The sequence below is a fragment of the Hemiscyllium ocellatum genome, chromosome 22, assembly GCF_020745735.1.
Source record: "Hemiscyllium ocellatum isolate sHemOce1 chromosome 22, sHemOce1.pat.X.cur, whole genome shotgun sequence".
Taxonomy (NCBI): Eukaryota; Metazoa; Chordata; class Chondrichthyes; order Orectolobiformes; family Hemiscylliidae; genus Hemiscyllium; species Hemiscyllium ocellatum.
The window spans coordinates 2,422,750-2,448,687 of record NC_083422.1 but is presented as its reverse complement, the minus strand read 5'-3'; the positions used below and the strand labels follow the sequence as shown (position 1 = coordinate 2,448,687).

Here is a 25,938-nt window from a genome sequence, read left to right as displayed (position 1 = left end):
CCAACCTCTTCATTTCCAACTGCCGCTGGGACATTAACCGCCTCAACCTGTCTACCCCTCTCACCCTCACAACGTGCAGCCCTCCAATCCCAACCTCACCATCAAGCCAGTGGATAAAGGGGCACAGTGGTAGTCTGGCGCACTGACCTCTACACTGCTGAAGCCAACTCGAGGACACCTCTTCATACTGCCCCCTCAACCATGATCCCACCCCCTATCACCAAACCATCATCTCTCAGACCATACAGAACCTCATTACCTCAGGAGATCTCCCACCCACAGCTTCCAACCTCATACTCCGGGAACCCCACACTGCCCGGTTCTACCTCCTTCCCAAGATCTACAAGCCTAACCACCCTGGCTGACCCATTGTCTCAGCATGATCCTGCCCCACTGAACTCCTCTCTACCTATCTCAACACTGTCCTATCCCCCCTAGTCCAGGAACTCCCACATACGTTTGTACACCACCTACGTTCTCCACGTCCTCCAAGACTTCCGTTTCCCCGGCCCCCAACGCCTCATCTTCACCATGGATATCCAATCCCTCTACACCTCCATCCGCCATGACCAGGGCCTCCAAGTCATCCGTTTTTTCCTTTCCAGGCATACCCAACAATACCCTTCCACTGACACACTCATTCGTTTGGCCGAAATGGTCCTCACCCTTAACAATTTCTCCTTTGAATCTTTCCACTTCCTCCAGACCAAAGGAGTAGCCATGGGCACACGTATGGGCCCCAGCTATACCTAACTCTTTGTTGACTGTGTAGAACAGTTGTTCTTCCGTAATTACACCGGCACCACTCCCCAGCTCTTCCTCTGCTACATTGATGACTGCATTGGTGCCACCTCGTGAGGAGGTTGAGCAATTCATCAACTTCACCAACACATTCCACCCTGACCTTAAATTTACCTGGACCATCTCTGACACCTCCCTCCCCTTCCTGGACCTCTCCATCTCCATTAATGACGACCGACTTGACACTGACATTTTTTACAAACCCACTGATTCCCACAGCTACCTGGATTACACCTCTTCCTACCCTACCTCTTGCAAAAATGCCATCCCGTATTCCCAATTCCTCCGCCTCCACCGTATCTGCTCCCAGGAGGACCAGTTCCACCATAGAACACATCAGATGGCCTCCTTCTTTAGAGACTGCAATTTCCCTTCCCACGTGGTTAAAGATGCCCTCCAACGCATCTTGTCCACATCCCGCACCTCCGCCCTCAGACCCCACCCCTCCAACCGTAATAAGGACAGAACGCCCCTGGTGCTCACCTTCCACCCTACAAACCTTCGCATAAACCAAATCACCCGCCGACATTTCCGCCACCTCCAAAAAGACCCCACCACCAGGTGATCTATTTCCCTTCCCACCCCTTTCCGCCTTACGCAAAGACCATTCCCTCCGTGACTACCCGGTCAGGTCCACGCACCCTACAACCCACCCTCCCATCCTGGCACTTTTCCCCTGCCACCGCAGGAACTGTAAAATCTGTGCCCACACCTCCTCCCTCACCTCTATCCAAGGCCCTAAAGGAGCCTTCCACATCCATCAAAGTTTTACCTGCACATCCACCAATATCATTTATTGTATCCGTTGCTCCCGATGCGGTCTCCTCTACATTGGGGAGACTGGACGCCTCCTAGCAGAGCGCTTTAGGAAACATCTCCGGGACACTCGCACCAAGCAAACACACCGCCCCGTGGCCCAACGTTTCAACTCCCCCTCCCACTCTGCCGAGGACATGGAGGTCCTGGGCCTCCTTCACCGCCGCTCCCTCACCACCAGACGCCTGGAGGAAGAACGCCTCATCTTCCGCCTTGGAACACTTCAACCCCAGGGCATCAATGTGGACTTCAACAGTTTCCTCATTTCCCCTTCCCCCACCTCACCCTAGTTCAAAACTTCCAGTTCAGCACTGTCCCCATGACTCGTCTGGACTTGTCCTACCTGCCTATCTCCTTTTCCACCTATCCACTCCACCCTCTCCTCCCTGACCTATCACCTTCATCCCCTCCCCCACTCACCCATTGTACTCTATGCTGCTTTCTCCCCACCCCACCCCACCCTAGCTTATCTCTCCACGCTTCAGGCTCACTGCCTTTATTCCTGATGAAGGGCTTTTGCCCGAAACATCGATTTCGCTGCACTTTGGAACTGCTGTTTGGAACTGTTGTGCTCTTCCAGCACCACTAGTCCAGAATCTGGTTTCCAGAATCTGCAGTCATTATTTTTACCTCATACATTCCCTTTGCCTTCTGAAGTACTTTGCTTTACCTGCATTCTATCCTCTGTTGAGGGGAGTGAGCGAAGATGATGTGCGAGAAGTGATGGAGAGTGAGAGAGGGCAATGAATGAGGAAGGACATTGGGTGAGGGGAGTGGGTTGGTCAGGGACATGAGGAAAGGGAGTTTGAAAGGGAGGGTGTGGGAGAAGGAAAGGACTTGGGAATAGGAAAGGAGGAGGAGGGTTAGGGGTGGAACCAGGTTATCTGCTGCTCCTGACCTTGATACCAGCTGCTATTGTATTCACGCAGGGAGTCCTCCTGGAGCACCGGGAGAAGGAGTTTGGTGACGCTGTTGATATCCACTCTGTCCTTGAAGCAGCCAGGAAGGTCAGGCCTCTGAGAAACACCGATAAATAGACTATCAGCAACTGAAAATCAACAGGAAATGGCACAGTGAAACTGCTGTTCAGTATCAAGTAATTCTTGCACACTACTAGATCCCCAACCACTGCTTCACTGATCCCTCTCCCTCTGTCCCTTCCAAGCTCTGTCCTTACCAAACCCTCTCCCTCCACCCTTCCAAACCCTGTACCCCCTCCAAACCCTGCCCCCTTCCAAATGCTCTCCTTCTGCCTCTCCAAATCCTGCCTCTCTGTTCCCTTCAAATCTTGTCCCTCCGGCCCCTCTAAACTCTGCTCCCTCCAAACCCTCTCCTTCTGCCTTCTCTTTGCCTTTTCCCACTTCCAAACTGTATTCCTAACTCCCTAGAATTCTTCCTCCAGTGCCACTCCACATGAACCCTGCCTCACTGCCTCCCGAACCTAGCTATCTAGCCTCAAGAGCTCTGCCTTCTGCCCTTCACCCTGTGTTTCTTGGGGCTGCTGTGTGTTGTTGCCCTGCACTGTATTAATGAAGGTCTGATCCTAAATCCATTGGTTCATGACCTGATATTTACAGAGTGGGTCAGGAATAAATTTCTGGCACTGAATTGAAGTGGAAACTGTTCTGTAACCTGAACCTAATCACAATAAAAGAATATTGTTATTCATTTCAACAAGAATCTCACTTCCTAATTATTGATTCTTTTCAAATCTTATATAGCTCTCAAACTACAGATTAACCCCCTTGTGTTGAAGCAGTTGGGGAACCAATGGGGCACTGTGCCAGAACATCCTGAATATCCCCTGCTGAAAAGGGCATTCACTGGTCAGTGCCACCTTTCTTACACTCGAGTGGGATGTGAGCATCACTGACTAGGCTTATCCCTAAATGCCGTGGAACTGCGTGTTTCACATGGCTGAGCGTGGAGCCATATGTTGACCAGACTGCATAAGGACAGCAGATTTGCTTCCATGAAGGGTATGAGTGAATCAGTAGGTTTTGAACAATAATCAATGATAATTGTCAAGGCTACTGTTACTGAAATGAGCTTTTTAGTTCTGTGGACATTAATTCAATTTAAGTACCACCCACTGAAGTGGGTTTTGAGTCCATGAACTCAGGGACATTACCACTGTACCATAACTCCCTTAGGAATGGTGTTCATGCTGGTGTTCTCTACACATTGCCCAGTTCTGGGAAGGGAGCATCTCCTGGGCAGTGCCATATGCTGGGAATAATGTTCATGAAGGCAATCGCTGTGTATGCTGAGAACTATTGCTGTCACTCAGTCTGACCTTAGGTTTGATGTTCTGTTTATAAACTTGGACCATATTATCCATTCAAATTTTCATTTGTCACTCGCCAAGCACTTCGCTTCAAGAGAGGCCCGGTATTGTAGTTGTAGCAAGAAAATCATTTAGATTAACTGCAATAAAGTTCCAGAAAGTACTGTGGAGTGTTTTTGAGAGGTACTCGGGTGAGTGTAATTGAAACAGTGTGCATGATCCTGTAAATAGAGGCGTTGAGTACAAGAGCAAAGTTCTATTCAATCTTTATAAACACTGATTCACCCTGAGCTGGAGGGTTAGATCCAGTTCTGGGCGACACAGTTAGTGTATCAGAAAGGGGCGTGGAAAACATTCACAAGAACGATTTCAAAGATGAGGGACTTGGTGACTTGGACAGGTTGGAAAAGTTCAAACTGTTCTGCAAATGAAATTTGAGGCAAATGAAATGCCAACTTAGGTGTCAGTGCCAGAAAGACAGATGCTTTTTATTTAAGAATTTTTTAAATTTAAAAATAAATCATTTTTACAGGGAAGACTGCAATGGTGCAGTTGAATCACCATTTCCCACTCCTATTCAGCCCATGGTTCAACTTTGTGCCAAGGTGCTGGCAGTCGGCTGGAGAGGAGACACCATGTGGGCACATGGTTTCATGGTGCCTCCCTGCAAGATCTAATCCAGGGAAATGCCACTTTTCTCTTCCCAAGAAGAGCGCCGCTTCCTGCCCCTGACTGAGGAGACTGCTCTGAGGTCAGTAGAGAAGAGGTCACCCCCTACCCCTCACTGCACCTAGGTGCAGTATCAGAAAAGGCTCAGTGTTGTGCCAGAGGGCTTCAGCCACATGGTTGGGATAAACCCAATAGCAATGGATTACAGAGGACGGCCTTAACAAAATACCTCTGCCCTCAGGATCTTGCTAAGCCAGAGAGAAAAACTATGGAAATGATCAGTACTTTGGAAACAATTGCATTAGGCATAAAAAAGATACATTTTGGGGTGTACAAGAAAGACAATAGTTTTACTGCTTTGTCCTTCTCCGTTAAATCCCAGTGATGGAGAGATGGATAAAACTCTGGTCCAGCTACAGCATCTGATTCTGCCTCAATCTTTAGGGAGGACAAAGAGACATTAGAGAAGGAAAGATGTTTCCATGAGTGAGAAACTTCAGGCGGATGGATTATTTGGAGAAGTTGGGACTGCTTTCCTTGGAGAAAATTGTGAGGAAACTTGTTCAAAATCAGGAGTGATGTGGAAATCTGATACAGAGAAATGTTCCCATAGGGTGAAGGTGTTGAACAGGTTGTTGCACAGGTCAGCAAAATAGTGACATGAGAAAGATTGTTTCGAGCTCGCAGTTTTTAGGATATGGAATATAGTATCTGAGAGTGTGGTGCAGGCAGGTAAATCAGGGCTTTTAGAAGCATTGCATTAGCAGTCAACTAGAGGGACAAAAAACACATTTGAAAGTTCCAGAGAAAAGCATTGACTCACTTGTTTTTGCAGAAGAGAGCAGAAAATACTGGAGAACCCGGTGTTTCTGACAGCATCTGCGGAGAGAAATCAACTCAATGTTTCAAGTCTAATGACTCTTCATCAACATTGAAGAAAGGGGGGGTGGGCGGGGGGGTTAGGATTCAAGATGGCACCGATCTGAATTGATCAGCCTTGCTGAGCTCTGCACCCAACCCAGGGTAGTAATATTTTTTCACCCCCCCCCCCCACCTTAGTATCTTTTGGGAAAAATTGTTTAAATGGTAATACAACCATTTAAATCCTTTTTTGAGCGTGTGAAAATGACTAAAGAGAAGCAAATGGCCAAGTCTCACCACTCGGGACACTTGAAACCATAGGGCAGGCCTGAGACTACAACTGGGGAAGTAACTGCAGCTCCCTCAGCAGCTGTGAAAGAAATGCCTGCACAGCCGAACATCGTGGAGGAACGCTGATCCAGGAGATGAGGAAAGAGACTCGTAAACAACTGGACCCCATCTGCAAAAGCATGAGAAGGAGTTGGAAGGGCTCGGGAAACGAGTTGAAGAGGTTGAGTGGTGGACTGCGGTGTCAGAGACTGAGGTCGAGTTCTCGGCAGGGCGGATACAGGCCCTTGAGGAACAGGTTCGGGCCCTGACTGAGCAAGTCGATGACATGGAAAATAGTGGTAGGAGGAAAAATATCCGGGCCGTTGGCCCGCTGGAGGGAATAGAGGATGGGCAACCAGCAAGTTTTCTTGAAGACTGGTTGCCACAATTTCTTGGCTGGGATGCTGAGGCAGACCAGGTGAAGGTTGACAGAGCTCACTGGGTTGTGGTGTGCAAATCCAGTCAGGGTCAGCGCCCTGCCCAGTTCTGATATGATTTCAATGCTACAGGGACAAGCAGAGAGTCATGGAAACTTCTAGAAGGTTGGAGAGAGATCCGCAGGCCCTGACCTAAGATAATGTTTTTCCAGGACTTTTCTGCGGCAGTGATCCATAAGATGAAATCGTCTGAGGTCAAGAGAAAGTTAAAGGACCTCAGTATTCAATATTCAATGAGATACCCACCAGTGCTTCATATTACTTACGAGGAGACTGTGCGGTCGTTTGATTCATTGGAGCAAGCCAAAAACTTCTTGGACACTTTAAAATAATGTAGATGTATTTATGGACATGGACAATAGTGTCTGTTTTATTTGTCTTGCTTTTATTTCTTGTACTTTCACTCTTTTCCCAAAGAAGCTGTTGGTGGGTTTCCTTCTCTCAGAGCTGGAGATACTGATGTATTATGGGGGATGGGCAGAGTGTTCACTGTTTTTGTTATACCTTTGCGTTTACATTGTCCTTTGTTTGGTTTCCTCCATTGCTTGGTTTGGGGTGCGGCTGGAGCTGCGAGTGGGGATGGAGGTGTGTGTGGGAAATGTAAGCTCCCTTTGTGGGCTGAGGGTAGAGTTCCCCCATTAAGTGCCTTTGTGTTTTGCAGTTAGTTTTTTTTTGTAAATAGGCTCTAGGAGTCTCCCTTTGAGTATGCTCAGCATGTTGCAAGATAAATCCTTCCTCTTGGCAAGTCAAAGGTGATTGTAAAGGATCATGGTTAGCATCATTCTTAAATGATGCACCTGGAATATCGTAAGGATTCATTCCCCAGTTAAAAGAGAAAAGGTGTTGTCGAGCCTTAGAAAGGAGAAGTTGGATGTTGCTCTGTTGCAGGAGACTCATTTTAATGACAAGGATCACTTGAAGTTACAAAGGGATGGGTTTGATCGGGTGTTTTTCTCGTCTTTTAGTACTAGGAGCAGAGGAGTGGTTATACTCATCCAGGAGGGTCTCTCATTTAAATTAATAGATTGTGTTAAAGATGAATATGGTTGCTTTGTTATTCTTAAGACCCTTATACATGTCGAGGAACATGGTATTTTGAATGTCAGCCGTCCTCTGGCCCACCCTCTTAAATTTCTGACTGATGCACTATCTAAGCTGATGGCCTTGGTATGGCAGCATGGAGGGGGCACTTTAATTGCCTTATGGATGCTGTGCTGGATAGAATGCCCAAAGGCCCCCCAAAGCTTTCTTCACAATCTAAGCAGTTGGGTGATCTATGTGGGAAGTAGGGTTGGTAGATGTTTGGAGACTTTTATACCCCATGGGCAGAGATTTTACATTCTTTTCCAATTCTCATAAATGCCATACAAGGATTGATTGTTTCCTAACTCCCACGACTTTTTTAGATTTGGTGGTATCCTGTCCGATTGGGAATGTTGCCATCTCTGATCATGCAGCGGTGTATTTAATGGTTAAGATTAAGGATGATGCAGTGGGCTCGCAGTACTGGCAAATGGAACCCTTCATCCTCAAGGACAGCAAGTTTGTAGAATACTTCTCTTGGGAATTTGAAGCTTTTTTAGCCACCAACTCGGGTACAGCTAGTAATCCATCCATTCTTTGGGAGACTGCTAAGGCCTATGCTAAAGGGATAATTATCACATACTCTGCCAGCCAGAAGGGAGAGCAGCAGCGTCTGCTTGAGGCATGACTGAAGGCAGCTGAGATAGCATATTACAGTACACCATCAGTGACTAAGCTGCAGCGATCACAGCTGTATGATCCACCTTAAACTCCATATTAACGCATACAGCAAGGAAGAAACTTTCCTTTGTAAAGCAGAGGCTGTTTGAGCATGGTGATAGGCCGGGTATTTACCTGGTATGCCAAATACTTGGCATATTTGGTCAGGAAGAAGAAATGCTTCTATTAGGGAAGAGAATGGGACTCTTACTTATGATGCTAAAAAGATCAATGAGGCTTTCGGAGATTTTACTCTGAACTTTACAGTCTGAATGCTGTGAGGACAGATGGGATAAGATGGAATTTATTTTTAGAAATTTGGATCTTCCTGGGGTGTCTGCTGAACAGGCATCTCTCCTTAGTGCTCCGTTATAACAGCCCAAGAGGTACAGCAGGCAGTGAGGCAACCCTAAAGTGGTAAGTGCCCAGCCCTGATGGCTTGCCCAGTGAGTTTTATAAAGAATTTGTAAACGTACTGTCAGGACCGATGGAAGACATGTATAACTACTCATATAGTCGGGATTGTCTCCCGCCGTCCTTGAGAGAGGTTAATATCTGTCTTATTCTCAAGAAAGGGAAGGCCCTGGAGGACTGTGCTTCTTACAGACTCATCTCGCTTTTAGTCTCTGATTTTAACATTTTATTGAAGACTCTGGCGTTGAGGTTGGAAAGGGTGTTTCCCTCTATTTTTAAGGAGGATTAGACGGGCTTTAAAAAGTGTCACAGATCGTCTAATAATGTTAGGAGATTGCTTAACATGTTTCAAGTGTGCCAGCGATGGTCAATTCAAGGGTTGGTGGTTTCCTTCAGCACGGGGAAGACATTTGACCGGGTGGAATGGCCGGACCTTTTTTAAACCCTGGATTGGTTTGGCCTGGGTGAAGTGTTTACTACATGGGTAAGAGTCCTTTACAGTGATCCGCTGGCAGCAGTTCTCACTAATGGTATAAGGTCTGATAATTTTAACATTGGTAGGGGCGGTTGGCAAGGCTGTCCCCTGTCACTTTTGCTTGTCACATTGGTGATTGATCCACTGGCAGAGGCCATTTGCGGGGACCCTACTATAGCTGCCCCAAGGGTAGGGTCAAAGGTGCATAAGGTCACATTATATGCAGATGATGTTCTCATTTTTCTTTCAAACTTGGCAGTTTCAGTGCCTGTTTGATACAATGTATTAGTCCATTTGGCTTTTTCTCCAGTTACAAGATCAACTTTTCAAAATCAGAGGCTATGCCTTTGCGAGGTCTTAGGGGAATACTGGACACTGAATGTGGGTTCCCCTTTGTGTGGGCACAGGGAGGCTTTCTTTATTTGGGCCTCTCTGTTACCCCTCGTTTTGATCAGTTATTCAATTTTGTTCATTTGTTTGACCAGATTAAATAAAACCTTCTAAAATGGGTCAGAGGTGGGTACTACAAATGCTGGAGATTAGAGTGGGTGCTGGAAAAGCACAGCAGGTCAGGCAGCATCTGAGGAGCAGGAAAATCAACGTTGTGGACAGTGAGGAGGGCTGTTGTCGGCTGCAAAGGGACTTAGATATGATGCAGAGCTGGGCTGAGGAGTGGCAGATGGAGTTCAACCCTGCCAAGTGTGAGGTTGTCCATTTTGGAAGAACAAATAAGAATGCGGAATCCAGGGTTAACGGTAGGGTTCTTAGTCAGATGGAGGAACAGAGGGATCTTGGGGTCGATGTACATAGATCTTTGAAAATTGTCACTCAGGTGGATAGAGCTTGTAAGAAGGCCTATGGTGTATTAGCGTTCATTAGCAGAGGGATTGAATTCAAGAGTCGTGAAGTGATGTTGCAGCTGTACAGGACTTTGGTTAGGCCACATTTGGAGTACTGTGTGCAGTTCTGGTCGCCTCACTTTAGGAAAGATGTGGAAGCTTTGAAGAGGGTGCAGAGAAGATTTACCAGGATGTTGCCTGGAATGGAGAATAGGTCGTACGAGGATAGGTGGAGAGTTCTCGGCCTTTTCTCGTTGGAACGGCGAAGGATGAGGGGTGACTTGATAGAGGTTTATAAGATGATCAGAGGAATAGATAGAGTAGACAGTCAGAAACTTTTTCCCCGGGTACGACAGAGTGTTACAAGGTGACATAAATTTAAGGTGAAGGGTGGAAGGTATAGGGGAGATGTCAGGGGTGGGTTCTTTACCCAGAGAGTGGTGAGGGCATGGAATGCGCTGCCCGTGGGAGTGGTAGAGTCAGAATCATTGGCGACCTTTAAGCGGCAATTGGATAGGTACATGGATGGGTGCTTAATCTAGGATAGATGTTCGGCACAACATCGTGGGCCAAAGGGCCTGTTCTGTGCAGTATTGTTCTATGTTCTATCTATGTTCTATGTTTCAGAGATGAGTGCCCCTTCCAATGTCATGGCTAGGTTGAGTTGCTCTTTTTAAAATGAATGTTCTTCCTTACTTATTATGTCCTCTGTGGATGCTTCCCTTGTTTGTTCCTAGACAAATATTTTGGAAATTAAATGGCTGGTTTAGTTCTTTTATTTGGCACCATAAGCGACCCCCAATCAAGTTTATAAAATTGCAAATGCCCCAAGGGTTGGGAGGAGGGATCTCCTGGATGTCAGAAGATATTAGTTGAGCTCCCTTCTATCTTTTGTGAATGATTGTGCCTGTGAAGACTCGGTGTCGATATGGTTGGACATTGAGGACTCCCAGGCAAAGTGTCCTCTTATTAACCTGTTGTTTCTGGACAAAATCAGAATAGTTGCAGAACTTTGCAGCAATGCAGTTGTAATTAATACTGTCAAAGTGTGAAGGGCAATGAAACAGATGGAAGGTAATATGTCTAAAACATCTTTCCATACTCCCATAGTTGGTATGCCAGGTTTCCAGCTAGGGATAATGGATCTCAGGTTTAAATCCCAGGCGGATAGGGGACTCTCTTGTTTGGGTGACCTGTTTGAAGATGAAACATTAATATTATTTGATGAAATAACTCCTAAGTATGAATTATCGAGTAGGGACCTCTTCTGTTTTTTTTCAAATAAGAGATTTTATCCAAAAAGAGACTACGCTTCTGATTGAGTGTCGTCGATCTGATATGGAAAAGAGGGTGCTTCAGGCTAAGAGCACTTTCAGTAAGCACTCTCTATCATTTGTTAGGCGGAGGTTCCTCGGGTGACATCAAGCGATTACAGGAGGTCTGGGAGAGAGAGTTAGGGATGGAGATCACTCCGGAAACTTGGGAGAATATTTGTGAGAATGCGAAGGAGATTTCGATATGTAATAGGACCCATGTTATGCAGTTAAAGGTTCTTCACAGTGCTCATCTGGCCCCAGATCGTCTTGCAAAGTTTAAGCAGAGTGCGTCATCAATGTGCCTCAAGTGTAAAATAAATACGGGTACCCTCACTCATTGTTTGTGGTCCTGTCACAGGCTCCATATGTGCTGGAGCGCTGTGGCAGGAACAATAGAGAACGTCTTGGGGACTGAAGTCAAGGTGGACCCGCTTTCTCTTCTGCTCTGTTTGCCGAATTTATCTCCCTTAGATGTACACGGGAAAAAGCTTTTTAGCATCCTCACTTTTTGTGCTCGGAAGAACATTCTGATGTGCTGGGTGTCTGAGAACCCCGCAGCTCTGTCGGGGTGGCATAAGTTGATTATGGAACACATTCCTTTGGACTTTCTTACAAATAGGGTGCACTAGAAACAGACAATTTTGCTTTGTAAGTATATTTATTAGCAAATTTTTTTACTTTACAAACATATAAAATTATTGAAAAATACAATCAATAACAAATATCAGTATAATATAAAGAAAGAAAAACACAAATTACAATACAACTACTGTCTTCTAACTACTAACCTACCCTATAATACAAAACAAACCCTAACACTGTGCAAAGCAACACTAATAAATAAGTAAATAACTAATAGATCAAAAAAGAAAGAAAAGCAAAAAAAAACACAAAATACAGAACAGCTATGCTCGGCGCAGGGCTCCCAAACAAAGGAACGGGAGCATTCTATATATAACTGTACTGTACTCAGGAGACACCCCCCACCCTCCCGGGCCCAGGGCTTGACAAACCTAACCATCCTGGTTAAACAAACACCCTAGTTAAGATAACTGACAAATCTATATCCAAGTAACTCAAGTAGGGCTGCCATGTCTTATAAAAATTGTCTATTGTGCATGGTGCACCATGTTTGTTAAAAAGTCCAAGAGAACGTGCTCCATAATTAATGTCTGCCATCCCAGCAAGCCCGTCGGGTTCTCAGATACCCAATTCACCAGAATATTCTTCCGTGCACAGTATGCAAGAATATTAAATAGTTTCTTCCCATGCCCATCTAAAGATGGTAAATTCGGTAGACCTAAGAGGAGAGATATCAGGTCTACTTTGACTTCAATCCTGAATAATTTCCTGAAGAAGGACTCATGCCCGAAATGTCGATACTCCTGCTCCTTGGATGCTGCTTTTCCAGCAACACATTTTCAGTTCAGTCCTGAATACCCTCCCTATCTCTCCCGCCACCGCGCCCCAATAAACACGAAGCCTGTGGCATGTCCAGAAGCAATGGGTAAGAGTAACTACACTTATTTTAGATTTGGGGCACACTGAAGATGCCCCTTTTTTAAACTTCGCAGACTGTCTGGTGCCAGATGAGCCCTGTGCAGGACTTTTAACTGCATAGCACATGTCCTATTTCAGATTGAACATGCTCCCATATGTTCTCCCATCTTTCAGAAGAGATCTCCACTCCTAGCTCTTGCTCCCAGACCTCATATAACCAGTTAATTTCCTGCCAGACCCTGTCACCCTGAAGGCGATAGAGGGCACTAACCGAAAGGGTGCTTGTGGAGCATGGCAGCAGCCTCTCTGTCTCGGGCTTATAGGGCTTAGTGAGAAGGGTAGTCTTCTTCTGGATGAAATCCCTAACCTGAAAAAACTGGAAAAGATCTCTGCTGGGCAACCCGTATTTGCGGCTCAGTTGCTCAAAAGACATCATAACCCCTCCTTCAAACAAGTCTCCCAACCTAGAAACTCCTCTAGCTGTCCATAGTTTGAACCATGAGTCCATCATCCCTGGTTGGAACCCTGGGATGCAAGTGGCAAAGTTTTGGATAAACAACCCTCACTCTGACACATCGCCCTCTGTGCCTTGACTGTACTAATGACAATGGGATTCCGGCAGTGGTCCATAACTGTCCTCATCTTATCCATGAACAACAGGTTTATAAGAGGGCACTTTGCCTGGAAGGCGTCAATATTCAGCCATATTGAGTTTGGATTTTTACCTCCCAATCACAGACAAAGGACAGCGGGGAACTCAACTGATACCTCCTGATGTCTGGGAAATCAACTCCTCCCCCTCCTTGAGGCAACTGCAATTTAGTAAGTTTGATGAGGGGCCGCCCATGATGCCAGAGGAAGGAACCAAACCACCCCATAAGCTTCCACAGCGTGGACCTGGGAAACATTATAGGGAGCATACGCATGGGATAAAGCAAACGAGGAAGGACATTCACCTTAATGAGAGATATTCGGCCCCGCCATGAAATTGGAAGAGCCTCCCATCTCTGGAGATTTTGCCTAATATTGTCGAGCAAGTGAGCAAAGTTAGTCCGAAATAACAGATCAAACTTGGGGGTAATAAAAATGCCTAGGTTTTGGAACCCTGCCTGTGACCACTTAAAAGGAAACTTAGGGCCACCCTCAACTTCTGGCACATCCTTAAGGTTCCCCAAAGGCAAAGCCTCTGATTTTGCAAAGTTAATCTTATATCCTGAAATAGCCCCAAATTAATTGATACATTGTATCAAATGGGGTACAGAGGTCATCGGGTTCGATAAAAACAGAAGGACATCATCCGCATACAGTGTAATCTTGTGTGCCCTTGATCCCACTTCCAGAGCAGTTATGTGGACGTTCTGACCAATGGCCTCTGCCAGTGGTGCTATCACCAACATAAACAACAATGGTGAGAGGGGACAGCCTTGCCGACTACCCCTACCAATCCTAAAATTCCCAGACTTCACCCCATTGGTGATGATTGTGGCCAGAGGGTGGCAATATAAAACCTCCACCCACCTAGCAAAGACCCCACCCAACCCAAACTGTTCTAAGACATAAAAAAAATACAGCCATTCCACCCGGTCAAATGCTTTCTCTGCATCTAAGGAAATCACCAACCCCTGAATCGATCGTTGCTGACAAGCGTGGACCGTATTCAGCAACCTTCTAGTATTATTAAACCACTTATGGCTCCTTACAAAGCCTGTCTGGTCCTCTTTAATAATATGGGGCAACACCCTTTCCAATCTCAGCACCGGGATCTTGGACAGAATCTTGAAATCTGAATTTAATAGAGAGATGGACCTGTATGAGGCACAATCCTCAGGAACCTTCCCCTTCTTAAGAATTAAGGAAATATTAGCTTCTCTCAAAGATGGTGGTAGGCATTCATGCATATAGGAGTGATTGTACATCTCCAACATCAGCCCTGACAGAATCCCTTATAAAACTCACTCGGGAGACCATCAGGGCCAGGCACTTTCCCACTCTGAAGTTGCCTAGCTGCCTCCTGTATTTCCTGATCTGTCAAGGGGGCATTAAGGATAGAGGCCTGTTCCAAGGTTACCTCTGGGAGGAACAGGTTCTTACAAAAGGTTTCCATTTAGCACTCCTGTCCTCACAACCTTCAGACCGATACAGTTCAGAATAAAAGCTCTAAAAAGCCTCATTAATCTTTTTAGCATTTTTTTGTAAGGACCCCGGCGCTGTCTCTGATTACAGTAAGGGATTGGGGAGCACGCTTTTTCCTAGTCAGGTGCGCTAAATACTTCCCTGGCCTATCCCCATATTCGAACAGCTTTTGTCTAGCAAAAGCAAGTTCTTTCTTTGTGTTTTATGTCAGTATTGAATTCAAGGCAGCCCGGAGAGCCATGATCCGCTGTAGCTTAGTCACCGAAGGCCACGCAATATGTGCCACCTCGGCGGCTTTCAACCACGTCTCAAGTAGACGCTGCTGTTCTTTCTCCTGTTGTTTCCGGCTAGCTGAGTAGGAAATAGCTAATCCCCTAGCAAAGGCTTTAGCAGTCTCCCATAGCATAGACGGACTACTAGCCATGCCTGAGTTGATAGTCAAGAATTCCTGAAACTTCCTCACAAAGTGTTCCACAAATTTGGAATCCTTAAGCAAACAAGGGTCCAAATGCCAGTGCCACAAACCTAGCCCTTCACTCTTGGCCTTAACCTTCAAATATAGTGCCGCATGATCAGGGATAGCTATATTCCCAATTCTACAACCATAATTGAATCCAGAAGGGCCGAGGGAGCCAGAAAGAGGTCAGTCCTCGTGTGACACTTACGTGGGTTTGAAAAAAAGATGAAGTCCCTGTCAGTAGGGTGAAGACCTCTCCAAATAGCCACCAGCCCCAACTCCTCGCATAAGTCAACCACCTGCTTCACCTGTGAAGAAATAGTTGGGGGCCCACAAGGCAACCTGTCCACTGTCGGATCCATAAGACAATTAAAATCCACCCCCCCCCCCCCATAATAATTTGCTGTGTTCCAAAAGCACTCAACTTAGAGAAAGCACTAATCAAACATTTGAGGGGATGCGCCAGAGGACGCATTTAAAATGCCATATTCCTCCCCATGTATCAGGGCTTTAAGTATCACAAACTGTCCCTGCTCATCTTTCGCCTGCTCTAATAATGTAAACAGAAAATTTTTCTGAATAAGTACTGCCAGTCCCCTACTTTTAGTAGTAAAGGATGAAAAGAATACCCAGTCATAACCCCCCTATTGTAATTTCAGGTGTTCCCCATCATCAAGATGGGTTTCCTACAACAAAGCAATATCAACCCCTTCCCTCTTAAGGATTGTAGAGGAAAATTAACAAATTTAACATTTACTGTGCTTTTCAAAATTTAATACTGTGCTGAACTTTGCAAACACTTTGCAGTCAAGGAGGCAGCTTGTCTTTGTTTGAACTTTGTAAACATCCAAGCTAAGGGAAAACATAAGAACAGTATGTCCACAACAAGGGAATGAGAAAAATAACAAGTCTTCCCAATCTTTGACCTTGAGAGCGTGATGAGAATGGTATAAGAAGAGTATCTGAATTATGCTCAAGTGCCCTTATACAAGGCATCTTTGCCAAGTGTATTGGTCCCTCTGCAAGCAGAGCTTAAATAATAATAAAGTTCTTTTTCTTTGCTCTTGCTAATAGTTGAGTCGAGTCAATTTAATTTCCACGACAGGCTAGAAAGCACTTTTTCCTTTTAACAGGCGAATTACTTCCCTTAATATTCCAGGTGCACCACTTAATAAGGCACTTAGCCAAATCCCCTTTCAGAGACCCTTGAATTCCTTGGAGGGAGAACCCTGTTTACAAAGCACTGAGCACAAGTAAATAAAGACTCTTAGAGCTGAAGAACTATATATGCAAAAACTACTCTATCATAACTATAAACAACTATTGCTACCAAAAAACTACAAAGAAAACCCACTATAAAACCTCAAATGAAAGGCTCTTCCCCTGCCCATTGGGGGCACTCACCCTACCCATCCCCTCCTTCACAGCTCCTTCAAACCCAGACTGTGCCCTAGCCTTCGGCCAGAAAAAAAACAAGGAGATGATCCTTAAATCAACAGAAAAAAGACCAAGTTAGGATGAGCACTCCACCCATCCCTGGCTTCATGTCCCGCCTACTTGTGATTAAAAGAGAAACAGAACAAACCAAAAAGGGGGGAGACAACAAAGAACGTCCACAAAATTTCCCATCAGAAAATCAAGTTATTAAACAAAGGATCAACTTATTCCAAGCTTTCTTCCCTCCTTTCCGAAAAAAGAAGTTATTAGGGAGAAAGAAAGGAATAAAAAAGGAAGGAAAACATGGGGAAAGAAGGAAAAGAGAACAAACATTAACCCTATTCTTCAGGCCAATCCGTCTGTTTTAAAGTGTCTACACAGGTTTTAGCTTTATCCACTGAGTCAAATATATAAACTGAGTCCTCGTGGCTGAAATGTAGCACTGCAGGGTATCTCATGGAATACTGGATGCCCAGGTTCCTCAGCCTCTTTTTAAATTAATCAAACTTCTTTTGAATTACAGCTGCAGAGAAATCTTGGAAAAACATGATTTTTGACCCGTTGTACAGCAGTGCCTGTGGATCATTTCCCAGTAATCTAGAAGCTTCTATCACTTTTTGCTTGTCCTTGTACGAGGTCATCAAAATGGTTTTGCAAGGCCCGCACCTCTTGCTCCAGCACCTGGATTTGACTGGATGAGGACTCCATCGCAGCTTCCAAGGCCTTAGTTCAACGCTCCACCTCCTCCAGCCACATCCCGAGGCCCTGGATCTCCTGCTCATACTTCTGCAAAATGGAAGCGATAGATTGGACCTGGGCACGAATCTCCCCAAGGATCTCCTCAATCGCAGCCTCAGCTTTCAAGGTAAGTCTCTCCATCACCGCAGCCAATTCCTGTGAGTCTGTCAGTCCCCGGGTGGTTCAGGAGAGGCTGCTGCTGCAGTCTCTGGTGTGATAGGTGCTGCAGGGGAGTGTCCTCCCTGCTGTTGTTTGCTCACTCCTTTTCCTTTTGGCATCAGCCCCACTCCAAAATATGAACAAATATGTGTTCTGTAAGGTTTTAAACTAATAATTCCACCACATAAGTTGGCCAGGGAGGGCAAAAAGCACCAGTATGTCTTGGCTGTTTGGCAGAGCTGTCCACAGCAGTTCTACAGAATCACCGCCATCTTGTCGAGTCCAGAAACCCACGCAGACACGGGGAGAATGTGTAAACTTCACGCAGTCACCTAAGGCGGGAATTGAGCTCGGGTTCCTGGTGCTGTGAGGCAGGAGTGCTAACCACTGAGCCAATGATGTTGACAGGGCTTTCTGTGATACCCCCTGTGTCTATTCCCACCGCCTCTTTCCTCTCTCCATCCCCAGCTGATAGCGAAACCCCCTTCATATTCCTAACCCCACCTGTCCTGGATGTTAGCTGCACAAGTCACCACTTTGGGCTCTATCTGAGCATTTTACAGAATCTGTGCCACCCTGTAGCACTGGCAGCAAATCAGTAAATAACCTTCACACTGTTGGAAATGGAGGAGGAGCAAGTGAAACATGAAGGAAGTTCAGAGAAAGGTGAAGGGAGCTTAGAGATCAGAGGTGTCAGGTAACAAAGGGATTGGGAATGGTTGTAGAGAAGACTTGGAGTAGATTCAGAGAAAGAACAGAATAAAACTGAGCTCTGACTGAAAGCATAACAATGAAAAACTAAATTATAGACATCGGGGATGGGAGGAGGTTGAAGTATCACAATGGAGGAAAGTGTTCATAGTCGGATGTTAATGAATTGTCCTGAAAGACTTAAACAGAAAGTGAAGCACTGTTTCTGCAGTTTACACTGGGCTTTGCTGGTACATTACAGCAGACACAGGACAGAAACGGGAGCTGGGAATTCAGATTTTGTAGAGAGCCAGGCCACCAGTCTCTCTCAGTAACTCGAACCATAACTCCAGAAGCCACAGCAGGCTCTGAGCTCTTGTTCTCTGGGTGATTAGTGGACTGGATTATTGATCTAATGCAAAGTATCCATGACAACACCAAAACATCGCAACTGAGACACTGTTCTGTTTTGAATAAAACACAAGATTGGAAGACAATCTGAATAACTGGGAACTGCACACTAAACTGATCCACGGGCTGTTCCCAGTTGGGGGAGGTTATTCTATTGTGTTTCTGTTCGCCGAGCCGGGAATTTGTGTTGCAGACGTTTCGTCCCCTGTCTAGGTGATATCCTCAGTGCTTGGGAGCCTCCTGTGAAGTGCTTCTGTGATCTTTCCTCCGGCATTTATAGTAGTTTGAATCTGCAGCTTCCGGTTGTCAGTTCCAGCTGTCCGCTGCAGTGGCCGGTATATTGGGTCCAAGTCGATGTGCTTGTTGATTGAATCAGTGGATGAGTGCCATGCCTCTAGGAACTCCCTGGCTGTTCTCTGTTTGGCTTGTCCTATAATAGTAGTGTTGTCCAAGTCGAACTCATGTTGCTTGTCATCTGAGTGTGTGGCTACTAAGGATAGCTGGTCGTGTCGTTTCGTGGCTAGTTGGTGTTCATGGATGCGGATCGTTAGCTGTCTTCCTGTTTGTCCTATGTAGTGTTTTGTGCAGTCCTTGCATGGGATTTTATATGCTATGTTGGTTTTGCTCATGCTGGGTATTGGGTCCCTTGTCCTGGTGAGTTGTTGTCTGAGAGTGGCTGTTGGTTTGTGTGCTGTTGTGTGTCCTCGTGGTTGTAGTCGTCTGGCTGTCCATTCAGAAATGTTCTTGATGTGTGGTAATGTGACTAGTCCTTTGGGTTGTGGCATGTCCTTATTCCATTGTCTTTCCCTTAGGCATCTGTTGATGAAATTGCAGGGGTATCCATTTTTGGCGAATACATTGTAGAGGTGTTCTTCTTCCTCTTTTTGCAGTTCTGGTGTACTGCAGTGTGTTGTGGCCCTTTTGAACAGTGTCTTGATGCAACTTCTTTTGTGTGTGGACCTGACAACCGGATGCGGCAGATTCAAACCACTACAAATGCCGGAGGAAACATCACAGAAGCGCTTCACAGGAGGCTCCCAAGCACTGAGGATGTCACCTAGACAGGGGACGAAACATCTGCAACACAAATTCCCAGCTCGGCGAACAGAACCACAACAACGAGCACCAGAACTACACAATCTTTGCACAAGCTTTGGAGGTTATACTGTTTACCAATTGATATGAGAGTGTTCCTTGATTCCTGTGTTCTTTGAACATTAGGAAGTTATATTCCACTACTGAGACTCAGGGAAAGCCTGTTGCCTCTGGTTCTCGATTCAAGATCCACCCTCCGAGGTTTAAACACAGAAATTAGAAGTTAACGTCAGTTAGATAAATGTAGAAAACCCTGCGGCACTGCATTGAGGAAGTGTAAAGACAAAAGTTGCTGGAAAAGTTTGGCAGGTATGGCAGCGTCTGGGCAGAGAAATCAGTGTTAACATTTCGGGTCCGGTGACCCCTCCTTGGAACCTTAGCGAATGGCCTTTGAGACTTCACGTAACCTACATGGATGGACCATCACCCTGGGAATATAACCTCCTGATACTCTCAGAACACAGGGACCAGGGAACCCTCTGATATTAACTGGGAAACAAGGGTGAGCAACTCATAGACTTAGACATCTATTATCTGCAAGCAGAAGGCAGCTCACTACCATCTAATCAAGGGCAATTGGAGGGGGGGGGTCAATAATTGCTCGTCCACAACTCGGAAGTCAAAAAAGAAAAGGGAACTGAGGCACAAGGTCAAATTGATAAAAGTGGATTCTTTAGGATGGATTTCAGGAGAATGAAAGGCATGGAATGTGCTCTGTGAATCAATGTTGGCTAATGCCTGTGAATTGCTTGGTTCATTAGCCTCTGGAGAAGGAATGTGATAATAACCTGAATTAATCACATTGGGTCTTAGGAAATAATACTGAGGTTCACTGTAACCAATCAAATGGGGCCAAACCCACTCCAGAAACAGCAGTGAGAAAGGACAACCCATGAGAATGAAGCCACAACTCAACAATTAGACCTTCAGTCTCAATTATTATGTCTTCTTTTTGTCTTACCCTCACTCCTTCCTTCACAGTCAAATTTCATCTTGTTCGCAATTCACAATGCTCTACTGTTAAGTGTGTCTAGTTCTCTTGCTATTTTCTCTCCAAGGGTCTAGGTAGTGTCATGGCAATACCAAAGTCATCCAGTGTTTTTGACCAATAACATGAGAATGTGGGTTCAAACCCTACTGTGGCAGATGATTAACTTTAATTGGAAAATCTGGAATTAAAATCTAGCCCAAATGTTAACACTGTTGATTGTCATAAAACCCACATTAAACCCAGTTGATGAATATCCTTTAGGGAAGGAAATCTGACGTCTTTACTCGGTCTCGTCTACATGTGATTCCAGACTCACAGCAATGCAGTTGACTCTAAACTGCCCTAAAAAGGTCAAGGGCAATTAGGGAGAGCAACAAATGTTGGACTTGCCATCTGTACAAACTAAAAACAATATGTCATTGTAAAGGGCCTCGTGTGTTTATCTGAGGCATCTTTTTTTTTAAAGATATTTTTATTAGAAATTTAATATTTTGACAGATTTACAAAAATAAACAGAACTTTCAAGCACAAACATTAATATAAAAATAGATCTTAAATATATAATCATCAAAATTCAAAGGAATGATACTAAAGAAGAAAGAAAAACAATGAAACTCAGTTAACTACTAATCTAATCCACAATTATCCAGAGTGTATAGTTGAGTCACTTACATCCTTCAAACAAGAGAAAATGTTCTCTAATACACTCGTAACAGTATAATAAAAAGGAAACTATTTCCAAACAATAAGAACAAAAAAAAAACAAAACATGTTTGAATGGAGATCTGAGGCATCTTATTCTATTCAAAATCTAGTTCTTCAAAGTGTTATATTTTCTGATCCTTTTCCTCACCATCAGCAGGGAGTGTGGGTAGGAGGAATATTGTTTTTTACTGAAACTGGATGTCCCCAGTAAGGGCCTCATGGTAGAAGTCACATGACCACAGTGCTAACAGGAGACACCATTGTCCAGTGTTGCATTTCTCTTCCCAACAACACACAACTGATCTTTTTGCTGTCATTCATTTGTTCTCTTGCTCAGTCTGTGAAAGGTGCTGTCAATACTGTGCCACATCTGAAGGGCAGTTCCAATGTTTAAAAGCTGAGCTGAAGTAAAGACCTTGAGGAAATGTTATGTCTCAATGAGATGGTGCACTGAAAATCAAGATCCTGTAGACCTAGAGTCATCACAAAAGTTCAACATTCAACAAAAAATACACAGAATTCCCCAATGTACCTCTCTTTTAGAGTTATTTGACAGAAAGCATGGATCAGAATTTCGTACCTAACAAGAATTACAATTACATGCCTTGATTTGGAGGTGCCGGTGTTGAACTGGGGTGTACAAAGTTAAAAATCACGCACCAGGTTATAGTCCAACAGGTTTATTTGGAAGCACTAGCTTTTGGAGCACTGCTCTTTCATCAGGTGGTTGTGGAGTATATGATCGTAGGACACAGAATTTATAGCAAAGGTTTACAGTGTGATGCAACTGAAATTATATATTAAAAAAGTTAAGGTTGTTTGTTAAGACTGTCATCTTTTGGAATGGGCATGCTGGTTTCAGTTCTTTCATAATTAAATCCCAGAACTTAAAGTTACATTCTCAAGTGAACTTTAACAATAGGTACCATGTTGGCCCAGATAATGTATTGAAGGTATGTGGTGCCCTGTGTGAGGCTGTCTGTGCCCCAATGTTCAGACTGATTCTAATCTAAAAAAGGGATGTACAGAATATTTCATGGATTCATGCAGTTTTTGAGCAAAATAAAATGGAATTCTGCAAATACAAATTCACCCCACAAACTTGTGTGTGTGTGTGGGGGGGGGGGGGGGTCACGTGTGGGCACTTGTGGGGTGGGGGGGGTGGGTGTGGAGAGGGGAGGTGTATGAGTGTCTGTGAGAGAGTGTGTGTATGTGTGTGCGTGTGAGTGTAAAAGGATATATACCTGTGAGAGGATGCATGTCTAAGTGTGGGAGTGTGTGTGTGAGTGTGAGAGAGAGCTTGTGTATGAGAGAGGGTCTGCGTGAGTGGATGGGTCTGTAGGATTGTGTGTCTGTCCGTCTGTCTGTAAGTGTAGTGCAGTGGGGTCACTTGTGGTGTGATATGAACCCAAGGTCCTGGTTGAAGCCTCACACCATGTCACACCACAGGTGTCCCCACTGCACTCTACACAGACACAGACGCACACACTCTTACAGACCCATACACTCAGGCAGACCTTCTGTCATATCCAAGCTCTCTCTCATACGCTCAAACAAACACCTCCACACTCACACACGCACCCTCTCACAGATGTATACCCAATTACACACACACTCTCTCACAGACACTCATACCCCCACCCCCCACCCCATGCGCACACACCCACATGCATACACATATATAAGTTTTTGGGGTGAATTTGTACTTGCAGAATTCCATTTTTTTTGCTCAAACTGCATGAATCCATGAACGATTCTGTAAATCCCCTTTTTATATTAGAATCAGTCTGAACATTGGGGCACAGACAGCCTCACACAGGGCACCTCACAGCACCTGGCCAACATGGCATTTATTGTAAAGGTTCACTTGAGAATGTTAAAAATCACACAACACCAGGTTATAGTCCAACAGGTTTAATTGGAAGCACACTAGCTTTCGGAGCGACGCTCCTTCATCAGGTGATTGTGTCCGAAAGCTAGTGTGCTTCCAATTAAACCTGTTGGACTATAACTTGGTGTTGTGTGATTTTTAACTTTGTACACCCCAGTCCAACACCGGCCTCTCCAAATCATCACTTGAGAATGTAACTTTAAGTTCTGTGATTTATATGAAAGAGCTGAAACCAACTTGCCCATTCTAAAAGATGAGAGACTTAACAAACAATCCAGGTCTTTTTCAACATATAATTTCAGTTACATCACACTGTAAACTTTTGCTATAAATTCTGTGTCCTATGATCTTATACTCCACAACCACCTGATGAAGGAGCGGCTCTCCGAAAGCTAGTGCTTCCAAATAAACCTGTTGGATTATAACTTGATGTTGTGTGATTTTAAACTTATTACATTTCTGATTTACTGGGATTAGTTTTTCACTAATAATGAGACATGGGTTCATGAGATGTGGTTTATTGTCATTAAAACACAAGATATATACATACAATTCTACGAAACCCACTGTTACCTCTAATTTCCTGAGTAACCTTACAGTTCTTAAATCACTATGTCCTTACAGTGGTTTAAAATCTGCTTGCAAGTGTGTTACGAAATGGGTATTCCCCCTCCTCCCCAGCTTAGTTTAAACCAGCAACACAAAAAGATTTACCCTGTGCAGTAATCTATGAAAATTTGAGAGGGCAAGACTATATGGACTTCAGTAAGGCGTTCAACAAGGTTCCCCATGGGAGACTGGTTAGCAAAATTATTCCCTCATGGAATACAGGGAGAACTAGCCATTTGGATACAGAACTGCTCAAAGGTAGAAGACAGAGGGTGGTGGTGGAGGGTTGTTTTTCAGACTGGAGGCCTGTGTCCAGTGGAGTGCCACAAGGATCAGTGCTCGGTCCTCTACTTTTTGTCATTTACATAAATGATTTGGATACGACCATAAGAGGTATAGTTAGTAAGTTTGCAGATGACACCAAAATTGGAGGTGTAGTGGACAGTGAAGAGGGTTACCTCAGATTACAACAGGATCTGGACCAGATGGGCCAATGGGCTGAGAAGTGGCAGATGGAGTTTAATTCAGATAAATGCGAGGTGCTGCATTTTGGGAAAGCGAATCTTAGCAGGACTTATACACTTAATGGTAAGGTCCTAGGGAGTGTTGCTGAACAAAGAGACCTTGGAGTGCAGGTTCATAACTCCTTGAAAGTGGAGTCGCAGGTAGATAGGATAGTGAAGAAGGCATTTGGTATGCTTTCCTTTGGTCAGAATATTGAGTACAGGAGTTCGGAGGTCATTTTGTGGCTGTACAGGGCATTGGTTAGGCCACTGTTGGAATATTGCATGCAATTCTGTTCTCCTTCCTATCGGAAAGATGTTGTGAAACTTAAAAGGGTTCAGAAAAGATTTACAAGGATGCTGCCAGGGTTGGAGGATCTGAGCTACAGGGAGAGGCTGAACAGGCTGGGGCTGTTTTCCCTGGAGCGTCAGAGGCTGAGGGGTGACCTTATAGAGGTTTACCAAATTATGAGGGGCATAGATAGGATAAATAGGCAAAGTCTTTTCCCTGGGGTCGGGGAGTCCCGAACTAAAGGGTATAGGTTTAGGGTGAGAGGGGAAAGATATAAAAGAGACCTAAGGGGCAACTTTCTCCCGCAGAGGGTGGTACGTGTATGGAATGAGCTGCCAGAGGAGGTGGTGGAGGCTGGTACAATTGCAACATTTAAGAGGCATTTGATGGGTATATGAATAGGAAGGGTTTGGAGGGATATGGACTGGGTGCTGGCAGGTGGGACTAGATTGGGTTGGGATATCTGGTCGGCATGGACGGGTTGGACTGAAGGGTCTGTTTCCATGCTGTACATCTCTATGACTCTATAACTATCCCAAAGGTCATCATTTAAAGTAAAAATTTGCAACTTTATTTCTTAAAGTCTAACAGAAAATAATTAACTAACAACTATTTACAACTCCTTTCTCTAACCTATCTTTTACCTTCCCCTTCTACAATACTAATCCGATAAAACCCCTGATTAAGATTTACCAGAAATTCAAATTTCAAAACCAGCCAGCTGTCAAATCTTCTCTTTATACCTTCCTCTGTTTTATTTTCTTCTTCTTAGGGATCATATTTCACAGGTCACTGATAGATAAAGGTACCTTTCAGAGAGCTATTCTGTAGCCAGTCTGTATGTATTGATGGCTTTGCAGTTCTCCCCCCAACTGTTCAATTTTTTCTGGTCTTATATACCCTCAAAACATCAGATTGTGTCATTGACTTTTAATATTGCAAATATACAAAATTCAAACTTGATTGGAATTTGGTATTTTTCAGGGTATAGTTTAAGCTGATTAGCCTAATTTGCATTTATGTCTGTCTCCAGGCAACCAGCTACACTAACTGTTGGACCAAAAGGTTACATTGTATCTTGTTCAGAACACTTGATGCTGTCAGATAGTTCTGCTAGCTGTTAACTTTCTTAAAGGTACAGTATACCCACATCTTCCTAACTAATGCAAAGCAGATGTATTCAGGGATGTGTAAGTTAGGTGCATTAGTCGGGGGGAAATGTAGAATAGTAGGATGGGGGAATGGATCTAGGTGGGTTATTCCTTGGAGGGTCAGTATGGACTTGTTGGGCCAAATGGTCTGTTTCCACACTGTAGGGATTCTATAAAGATGGTAAATG

The 25,938-nt window shown here is 44.7% G+C and overlaps 1 protein-coding gene across 1 annotated transcript in view; it reads left to right on the top strand.

Moving 5' to 3' along the window:
• The window catches only part of selenou1a (selenoprotein U 1a), a 34,892-nt gene extending 31,595 nt beyond the window's left edge, over nt 1–3,297 (top strand). The window contains exon 6 of the mRNA XM_060841829.1: nt 2,547–3,297. Coding sequence (XP_060697812.1) covers nt 2,547–2,654 — 108 coding nt within the window. The 3' untranslated portion in view covers nt 2,655–3,297. The remainder of the gene's footprint in view (nt 1–2,546) is intronic.
• Nucleotides 3,298–25,938: the final 22,641 nt, after the last annotated feature.